At 37.9% G+C, this 10,344-nt stretch overlaps 2 protein-coding genes across 4 annotated transcripts in view; one reads left to right on the top strand and one right to left on the bottom strand.

The window, feature by feature from the left end:
- Window positions 1–72: 72 nt before the first annotated feature.
- Window positions 73–6,055, top strand: LOC106456557 (coiled-coil domain-containing protein 158). Of its 2 annotated transcripts, XM_013916086.1 has the most exons (10): window positions 73–1,386; window positions 1,737–1,849; window positions 2,066–2,224; window positions 3,476–3,568; window positions 3,764–3,886; window positions 4,238–4,401; window positions 4,700–4,750; window positions 4,945–5,006; window positions 5,294–5,452; window positions 5,968–6,055. In XM_013916086.1, the coding sequence occupies exons 1-9, from the start codon at window positions 1,116–1,118 to the stop codon at window positions 5,407–5,409; spliced, it is 1,152 nt and encodes a 383-aa protein (XP_013771540.1). In that variant the 5' UTR covers window positions 73–1,115; the 3' UTR covers window positions 5,410–5,452; window positions 5,968–6,055. The 2 variants fall into 2 exon arrangements, with proteins under 2 accessions (XP_013771540.1, XP_013771541.1); XM_013916087.1 differs by lacking the exon at window positions 5,968–6,055 and having other exon boundaries at window positions 5,367–5,446.
- A 109-nt stretch (window positions 6,056–6,164) lies between these two features.
- Window positions 6,165–10,344, bottom strand: part of fam47e (family with sequence similarity 47 member E) — a 5,444-nt gene continuing 1,264 nt past the window's right edge. Inside the window, exons 2-4 of one of the 2 annotated variants that reach the window (XM_013916088.1) lie at window positions 7,544–7,871; window positions 7,298–7,423; window positions 6,165–6,929 (exon numbers count right to left, since the gene is read on the bottom strand). In XM_013916088.1, the coding sequence (XP_013771542.1) occupies window positions 7,301–7,423; window positions 7,544–7,871 (451 nt within the window). In that variant the 3' untranslated portion in view covers window positions 6,165–6,929; window positions 7,298–7,300. The remainder of the gene's footprint in view (window positions 6,930–7,297; window positions 7,424–7,543; window positions 7,872–10,344) is intronic. The other variant, XM_013916089.1, reaches the window with a different exon arrangement.

The raw sequence follows: 10,344 nt of genomic DNA, 5'->3' as shown, positions 1-10,344 counted from the left end.
TGAAATAAGGTGACTGGTTAAAGCGTAGTCTGATGAAAGTTTAAAGATGCTGTTCAGCTGATTAATGATGATTCTGTTGACAGTAATGTTTAAGTGATCCGTGGTTAACACAAATCTGCCTTTTCTCTTGTTATTCATTCCCTTTGAAGAAAACTGTGTAATTAACCAAATTGTGGTTTAGGAGAATTGTTTACACCCTTACTGTCTGTGACATGCAGTTTGTCTCACACTATGCAATAGAATATCTTAAAAAAGGCTTTAGGTTTTGTAAGAGAGGCATTCCACTCAGACACTCAGACTTTGAGGAGAATTTAGCAAAAGCATTGTAATCTTGGTAAGAGTCTGATTTCCAGGGAGAAAAAAAGCTGTTTAAAAACTTCTCTTTGGGAAAAGCCAGCAAATAGATTAAAGTTATTACAGTTACATTCAGGTGTTAGCCAATGAAATTGAATTTAATTTAGATAACACTCAAAAATACCTTCATAGTAAGCACAGAGAAGTGTTTGAAGTTTTGTGCTTGATTACCTTGAATGATAGACCCTGACTCTGTTCTGTTACTGAGTGGAGACATGGATAGTTATTTATGTGTTTGTTTGTTTTTATCTTTCATTTTAAGAGGAATTCCTGTTGAAATTAAATCTCTTTTACCAGGGTGACCTTGTTCCCTTGCCCTCATTACAGTACTAACCTAAGTATCAGTGTCCAGGTTAATATAGACATGTCTGAAATGTGCTGCCTAGAATAGTAAGCTGGCAAAGTACATTTTTACTGTATTCAGGGTTTTCCTGCACATATCAACGACCCTCACTGAAGACAGCTTAATTTTCTCAATTTTAAAACACATTATTTCTTATCAAATGGACAACAACGACAGGAGAATGCAAAACGTTTTGTTAAGTGTAGGAACACTGTGTAAACGCTGTATAACATAAGCTAAGCATCCATCTTTGGGTCGTCTGATACCTCTAATCAATAAACTGCTGAAGTCAAGCCTTCCATTTACCAGGAATTACTGTGTAGACCATGGAGGCGTTTCTCGAAAAACTTTAGCTCTCCTGGCTTTTAGTCTAATCAAATTATCTTCTTGTCCTGCTGTGTTAAGAAAGCAAAGAATTATGTTTGGTATGTTTATACTGTTAACCAAGCCCTTCTGTTGTGGTGTGTGTTTGCTTATGTGTTACCGTCTATTTCTCTCTCTGGACGTAACACGTGTTTGTCCGGGCACGATTTCAGAGGAGCACAAGGAGCTGCAAGGGCTGCACAGCTGTAAGAACGAGGAGCATGAGGGTGTGGTGCTGAATCTTCAGAGTCAGATAAGGAACGCCCACGATGAGCTAGATCAGATCCAGAGCACCTTGGGGACCCTCAAAGGGGCTGACAGACATGGTTTGATCAATGTTTATAATTTAAAATGCAACTTAATTAAAAGTCTTCATGAACAAATAAAACTCTGAGGAACTGCTTGTGATTTTCATATATATTTGGTCAGGTGCACAGATTACAGTGAAGTACTTTCACGTTAGCGACCTTTAGTATCACAGAGACATTTTGCATTTCAGAGAACAAAAAATTTAATATTAGTGAAATGTATTCAATTCACTTTCTGACCTCCTGTGCTTCATTTCAGTCTGAGAGATGTAATCTGTAATTCCCTACCCTGTAATCCACCCTAAAGAAGAGCTCTGTGATTATTTATGTTGCCATCTTTCTGTCCCATGGGTTTGACTCCACTTCAGGCCTCCAGGTAGCCTTGGACATGCAGAAGGAGATCACTGGCAGGAGAGAGCAGGTGGACTCGATGCAGAGCAAAATTTTACATCTGGAGGAGAAAGTGGAGAAGCTGCATCACGTGAGCTTTTACCATGTTAACTTTTGACAAGTTAGCTCTTGATGACATAGCAGTCAAAATGTCTTAATCAGTAGTCTTCAAATATGCAACACTATACAACTGTTTTTTGTTTTTTTTTTGTTGCTTTTTTGGCAGTTAATTTTTCATACTTTTTCCAGTTCTTCACATTCATCTGAAGTGAGATAGGCATTTACTCCATGTTCTCTTCTTGTCCAGGAGAAAGACTGCCAGAACTTGGAGACCGAGCGTCAGCTCCAGGAACTAACCTTCGTCAGGGAGGAGAAGAGACAACTTGCTAACGAGCTGGAGGTGCTTCGCTCCAAAGATCAGCAGTTAACAGATAGGATCAGTGAGCTGGAGGCAATCCTTCACAAGGTGGCATTCATTTACACTTCATTTTAGTCATGACACAATTTTTGACACCTGCAATTTTTAGAAGCGTGAATATGTTGGTGACTGCCTGAAACATGCAGAGGTTTGAGTGTAAGCAGTGTGCGGTGAAGAATAAATGTTTTAAAATACACTTTCTCCTCAGGGGGTAACTGTTTTCTTTTTTAACAGTTTCCCCTGTTTGCTTTTTTTTCCTTTGCTGACACTGTTTAATAAAATCATAAAATGCTCTTTACTCTTCTAATTATGGCCTGAACTTTACTGGACCATTGTAACACCTTGATTCTTTTCTTTTCGGCCATTCTGATGTAGATTTGCTGCTGTGCTTGTGATCATTGTCCTGTTCCGTGACACAGTTACGGCCAAGCGTCAGCTGACACATATATGACCACATATTTGATTTTAGAATACTTTAACATACGGAGGAGTTCATGGTCGACTTAATGACTACAGGTCCCATGGCTGCAAAACAAGCCCATTTCATCCCTTTGACTTGGCATGAAGTATTTAAGCTGATAATGCTCTGTTTGGTTTTGTGGCTGTGCATTATGGCCAAATGTTTCCACTTTGACTTTGAAGAACATCGTTCTAGAGGTCCTGTGGTTTGTTCAGATTTCACTTAAGCTGTGTAGCCTGTTCTTTTTAGAGAGAGAGGAAGCTTTCTCCTGGAAACCCTTCCAAGCAAGCCATACTTGTTCAGCTTTCTTCTATAGTCATGCACCTGAACATTTAACATGCTAACTGGCCTGTAGAGTTGGAGAGGTAGCTTTTGGGTTTTTTCCTATTTCTCTGAGCAATGCGCAGTCTGATGTTGCTGGGGTATCCATTCATGGGGCGATTTTGGCATTGTGTTAATTAAACAGCTGAATGCACCAGACCAAGCTGCCAAAATTCTGGTTTTATACAGGTGTTCAAGTCTGATGATTAGAAAATCCAGTGCATTTTGATTAGTAGCACCTGGCTGACTCTTATGGAAGCAGTACATAATCTTCCCCATTTACATGATGGGCCCACATGCTTCTGTTAATGTTCATTATCCTTTTTAAATAAAAATTAATTAAAAGATTCTACAATTGGTAGCATCATACTTTCCTGTTTCCCAAAGAATAATTGTGTTCCTTTTGAATTAAAAGTTCAAAATTTTATAGAGACAAGTATAAAAAGGAACTTTGTCAGTCCTCTTGTATCTCTGTTTGTGTCCCAGTGTGACCGCAGTTTCTTTTTGTATTTCAAAAGATGTCGGAGAGCTTTGCAAACTGTCAGGATTTTATCCAGCTGCGGGAGCAGGAATATTTCCGCTTAAAACTCCACCATGCCCTCCACTTGAAGGTAAAGCTGTTCTACATAATTAGTAGGACAGAGCTTTTTTATAAGCAAGAATATGCTGTATTCTATGTCTGTGTATAGAAAAAAACACAATAAGTGCTCAATGCTAAGGTTCTCAGCTGTGTGTTAGGCTAGGCTATAATTTTTAAATATTGCACATCTTTCAGTGGGAGACATGACCACATTTGTTTTCTGTAGGAGCTCCAAGGTCAAAATCTGCACACAGCTCTGAAAGTGTGTCCACCTGATCTGGACTCCCTGATCCCATCTGCACACACTGCTCCACCTTCCTCCCAGCATGCCTTCAACGCCAAGATCAAGGTACAGTGAGAAACTCCCTATATCTCGCCTATCCCTCCTGCTTTCAGTCTGTCAAGTGCTTGTGTGAATCATTTTATTTGGCTGTACAGACACGAGACATCTGCTCAGCCTTTGAATTGCATTCCTGGAGCTGGGAAAGAAAACAGACTGTAAATAATTTCAACACAGGGTCGAAATGCTATTTGTGTTGGACTGCGGAGACAGTTTTATGTGTTTTTATTGATTTAATTCAGATAAAAGAAGACTGTCCCATATATTTTGATTTCACTGTTAAAAATGAACATTTTAATAAATATTTTACCAAATATCACTTCATTTACATTGTCATGCACATCTTTTTGGCTGCTGAAGTCAAGGAGGCAGCTGGAGAGCCCCACTTGTGAGCTCAGATCTCTTGACAAAATCCTGAGAGGAGGGATTTTGGAGAACCCTGGACCACACACCGATAACAGCACCACTGGCAGCAGCTTCCACAGGAGGAGGTCTGCACCAGAGAGAGTACACAGAACCGCATTGTACGTCTGGCTCAGTTCCCACACACCCCAAGCATTAGCTTTATTCTTAGGCCGACTTAGGTCACATATGGAAATCATGTGATATTTCTAAGTGAGCAAGAAATCATAGATGAGCCCTACGTGGTGAGTGCTTTCACTGACCACACAGTTTCAAAGTCTATGTTGTAATATAAAATGTAAAAATTTGCCTTTTATCATTCAAATGCTTGTATGTACCCAAATTTCTGCTGTACTCTCATACGCTCTTGTTATATCTCACTTTACCCATATTGTAATATTTCTTTTGTCTGTGATGCAGAACTGATCATTGCGATACTGGCTACAAACTGAGGAGAAATACCTTCAGCAGGTAGGGAAAGTGTCCCTTGTTTTTGTTTTTCTAAATATTTTGCATGACTTTGTGAGTGTGACTTGCCCTAAGGCTGTGAGATGATCCCACCATATAGCCAAGTGACCTGTTACCTCTCATGAAAGGTCCTGCAGTGTGCTACAGGCCTGTAAAGCAATGTAATGAATCTCTGTTTGCACACACACTGTGTACAGCGAGCTATGTTTCCTGAAGACAGCTGAACCAGATGAGAAAATAATCAAGTCCTTCAGTCAGAGTGAGTTTCATAAGCAGTTTTTATTTAATATATCTAATTTCTTATTACTAAGCATTAATTTCTTTTATTTTAATTTAATTTTAGACCTGCAACAGTTTCTTGTCACTATTAATTGGTCTTGGTTGTTGTTTGGTTAAATACGCAGGTTTTTTTAAGTTACTGAACAAGAAAATCATCAAGAAAATATTTAATAGATAGTTTAATAGATAACTCTAGATAATGCAAGATAGAGCAGTTTAATAAAATAAGATTTGGTTTAAATCTGTAACAGACACTCTGCTTTTTAGGCAATTTTATATTAATACCAGAGACTGCAGTGAGGGATACTTCCTCACCACCGCTACTCTCACTGGGTCGCAGGTCACCAGTCCACTCTCTCCTGACCTCTGACCCCAACAACTAACAGAGACACGCCAAAATGCTTCTGAACCCCTCTTCTTTTATCAGTAAGTTCTTAAAGTTCTTAATGATCACAACTGAGCAAAACTGAGGTCATTCAGACAGTAGTCAGGAACAAACCAAACTGATTTGAACACTTTTACTTTGAAAACTGTTTCCTGCTGTTGATGATAGTTACAGTTACATTGTTTTAAAAAACATGTTACAAGCATTGTTCACTCTACATCGATATCATGACATGAGTCAACTGTTTGTACAGATTGAGTCATTTATAGTTTATTCTTTTACTGGAGAGATCAAGGCAACCATTTCAGAGTCTTTGAATGTGTAGGAAAGGCTGAATAACATCAACAAGAAGAGTCATGTAGTTAAAGGTAAGTCAGTAACAGATGAAAAGACTTTTAGGTGTGACAGCAGCTGAAATCCAGTTCTGCGTTAAAGGCTATTACACTTGTCGTTTAGCATCTCACAGCATCTCATGCTTAACATTCCATTGTGTTTCTGATTGATCATGATCTGTCAAATATCATACCTTTATGTTTTTTTCTTTTTTGTCTTACAGATGCCTCATTTTTCAAAGGTCACAAGAATGAACTCTGACAGCAGAAAGTTTTGAAAAAACAAGAATTTCACTCACATGTACTGTACCAGTGTACCTCCACATGTGATGTGACAATAAAAGTGATTTGATTGATTTGAAAAAACAATCAGCTGTATTATCATGTTTAAATAAAGTGCTTGAAAAATGTGAAGTCTGTTAATAATTATTTTATTCATAGCATAGATTTATAATAAATTTATAATAAAAGCTGTGATTCAAGTAGTTGGGACACATGCTGCCCATACAGTACATCTAGTACAGTTCCGGCTGCTTTTAGGGACTCTGGAAATCTTCTGCCATCCTTTGTTTATAAGCACTACTTAATTATCCATATTTCCTTTATATGATAACAAATATACACACCTCTTGTTATTGATCTTTATCTTACTCTTCAAAAAAAGGAGATTCTTTAGAAATAAAGTCATACTAAACACCCTTGTCCTTTGTATCCTCTTGAGCTTTTTCCATATACAAACGATGTGGACCTACCACACAGAGGTCTTTAAATCCAAATATTTTGTATCCTCTTCACTCTTGATGGTTTGTGTTACTTGCCATGAAACCAGCTGTTTGTTACGTTAGACGGGAAAGGACGATGGGTTTTCTTGAGATTTGTGCCAGATCCAAGTCCCCATTCTATCCCTTGTTTACATTTTAGTTCAGCTACTTGGACCTGTTGCCAGACTCTTGAATTTGTTTATTTTTGCACGTAACTGTTTTTTTTCCTCCCCAAGTAAAAGATATCAAAATTTATATTTCACTTATATTTGTGATCTGTACTGAATTTTGTTCTTGCTTTGGAAATATGAATAGCCTTCCTGGTTGGGATTTTGTGCAAAAACCTGAGAAGTTGCTGTGTGCTTGAATGGGCACAATTGGTGGCAAACAGACTTGAAGGAGGAGCACCATCAGAAGCATTCATCCTGCAAAAGTCAAACATAAGTATCATGTCATTATAAGAATATATTAGTTATTTTGTAACTTCTGCGAAACAGTAATGTGCTCTCTTGTTAGTTTGTTATCTCAAACTTTTCAGTTTGAGATAACAAACCTGTTACCAGGAAGGCAGACTATCTCCTGAAAACTATACTTTGATGTCCTTAATTGTGTTCAGTTGTTTTACTGAGACCAACTGGTCTCTCTTGATACCCTTTATATGTGTTTTTTTATTATATAGAAGGGTTTCTTGGAGTTGGATTTTGGACATCGTGACTTCTCTGCATTTAAGCAGAGAAGTCATGTTGGGCATTACTAAAATAGCCAGGTATTTCTAAGCTGCGTGTGTACCTACATTTTAAGTTTGGCTGTTTCCTGTTTTGACCTCCTCCTCTGCGAGGTCTTCTGAAGGTGCAGGAAGTGCAGAGGCATTGCTCACACTCAAATCTGGGTCCAAAACAGCCACCACCCGATTAAATAACTAGAGAACAATAAGACCATGTAAATATGTTTTAACACAGTGTGAAGGTATTTGCCTTCATTCAGGCATCATTTATCTGCCTAACCTGAAGCTATGTCATTCTGGCATAGAGGAGCTTACTTCAGGAGTCAGGTGATCCTTATAGTGAGGGTACATAGCCAGAGGGTGCTGCTTGAGTTTTTCCTCTACAGAAGCGACATACGTACTGCGAATCTGCTTCTGGATCATCTGCTTTGAGAAGCAGGCATGCTCTTTAGAGATGCTCTTTCTAGGCGTTTGACTGGAGTTGTGCTCTTGAGTCCCCGGGAAAATAAGAGGTGAGACTCCTGTGTAGACCCCAGGTGTCACTGATGAGCAGAGACTGGTGTTTGTGAAACGCCAACACCTGATAGATGACAGCTTGTTATCCGGGGCTTTAAGATACTTTGCTTGCAACCTTTCCCTGTACCTGGGTATTTAGAGAAACGTAAAAACTTTGTGAAACAACATGAATACAACCCAGTAAAAGCGAATTTGTGTTGTTCAGAGAAACAAAAGCAGATATATCAAAGCAGACACTCATTGTGCATTTCCTGCTGAACAACACAGATATTTTTCTAGAAGCTGTTTTTCATATTCTGTTAAGAAGAAGGTTGAAAATGTGCAATTTATATATATCACAACAGCAGTTGTGACAGAAGTGTTTGCCCCTTTCCTATTTTTTTGTATGTTTGTCACAATTAAATGTTTCAAATCATAGAATTTAAATATTGGACAAAGATAGCACAAGTAAACACAAAATGCAGTTTCTAAATCGCGGTGTTTATCATTAGCCTCCTATGACCTGGTGTCCACATAGGTGGACATCACATTTTGGGTTGTCTAGAACAAAATACTAAATTTTGCTCTACAAGGGCCTGATATCCACTTACAAGGACATTATACTGCCAATGTCCTATCGAAATTTAAAGCGAATGTCCTCATATGTGGATCTTATTTTTCTCAGAAACAAAAATCAGGTAAAAAAAAAATAAAATTGCGTAACTCTTTGTTTTTATATTCATCAGGTCCCAATCAGCCCAAATAGCAAAGAGAAATTAAAGTCAAAGTCCTGACCTGAATGCAACTGAGATACTGTGGCATGACCTTAAAAAGGCGGTTCATGCTTGAAAACCCTCCATCATGGCTGAATTACAACAATTCTGCAGAGATAAGTGGGCCAAAATTCCTTCTCAGTGCTGAAAAAGACTCTTTCACAGTTGTTGTTGTTTTTTTTTTTAAATGAGTTGTTGCTGCTAAGTTGGCCCAACCAGTTACTAGATTTGGGGGGCATGTAGGTTTAGATGTTTTCTCCCTTAATACTGTCATTCAGAAATTGAATATTTTAATTACGGTACTTGTGTTGTCTTTGTCTAATATTTAAATATTTTGGATAATTTGAAACATTTTTGTGTGACAAACATACAAAAAATAGGAAATCAGGAAGTGATGGTGGAGAGGAAGATGCTCTTTTTAACAGGAAGAAACATCAAGCAGAAGGAGGAAGTGAATGGAAAGACACAATGTATAAAACACTCTCATAGTTTATGAGAGAATGCTGTAGTGGGAGTGGAGAATAAAAGACATGCAGTGCATCGTGGGAAATCTCCCAGCAGCCTGACTGTATAGAAGCCTAACTAAGGCATGGTTCAGACTCACTTAATCTAGCCCTACCTATAAGCTTTAAAACAAAAACTAAAAGTAGGTAACGTCTGTCTCCTGATCATAGACAGATAGCTCGTTCCACAGGAAAGGAGCGTGGCAAGTGAAGGCTCTGCCTCCCATTCTACTTTTAGGAGCTTTTCTAAAGTTTGGTAATGTGAAGTCTTTAATATGTCATGGAGCCTGGTCCTTCAGGAATGAAACTTTTTTTTTTAAATTAAAGTGTCTCATCATGTAAGCAGACACTTTTTGTGTATTTGAAAAGGTAACATGCTTCTGCTTCACATACTTGCACTCTGTTCTCTGAGTTGTCTTTATATTTACCTCTGCCAGCTAGACACTTATGTAGTCTGTACTAACTCCCATGTCCTTCTTTATCTGCTCAAATGATAAAATGGTTTATTTTTTAAAAAGGCTTGATAGTTTATTTATTTATTTAATTATTATTATTATTATTTGCTGGAATGGAATTCAACAAAATGTTTAGACTTTTTGATACTGCAAAAACATTCTCCTACATGAACACCCTTATCTGTCTTTCCAAACTTTTGGCAGTAGCAATATCATATTTTGTAGCATAGCGCAGTTTAAAGCAAGTTCAAGTTTCAGATTCTTACTGAGGGAAATTGGAGTAGTCTGGTGTATGACTTTTACCAGTTTCAGATATATTATGCTACAGTCTGCAAAGAAAGCAATGTTTGCTTCTGGTAGTGTGACCTTTATAAGCTTTCCAAGGGCATTATTAGTTGTATGACAACTGTATTCATCACCTTTGTTAACTAAGAGTCTCCTTGGTTGTTCAGATCTTTATGAAAAATTCAGGTGAGGAGTGTCCGAGTTAATGTGCCACAACATTTGCGTGATGTCTACAGAGACAATATATGCGAAAATCTATCAACAAAGACGGTGTTAGTATATCTTGTTGGAGATTAAAAATCTTATTTTGGGACATAGCCAGCAAACTTTTCAAGCACTCTCTACCTAACTTGAAAAAATGTTATTGTTTATTTATTAATTCTTGTGGCATGCCAGCATTTAATCCTTTTACCCGCTTAAGAACAGTGGCATTATATTTTGTTATTTGTGTTTCTCTAGTTCCCTTAGATTACCTGCAGACTGGTGTTGTCTTATTATTTATTCTGTACTGTGTTCTCAATCTCAGAGATATTGAAATTCTTAACCAGGGTAAAGCGTCCAGCTGTGCCGCCTCTCTCTCAGCAGCATAATGGCATACATCAACC

Source organism: Pundamilia nyererei, unplaced genomic scaffold (genome assembly GCF_000239375.1).
Source record: "Pundamilia nyererei isolate P.nyererei 1_Seehausen unplaced genomic scaffold, PunNye1.0 scaffold00460, whole genome shotgun sequence".
NCBI classification, from domain to species: domain Eukaryota; kingdom Metazoa; phylum Chordata; class Actinopteri; order Cichliformes; family Cichlidae; genus Pundamilia; species Pundamilia nyererei.
Note: the sequence above shows the minus strand (reverse complement) of the source record. Positions and strands in the feature narration are given on the sequence as shown.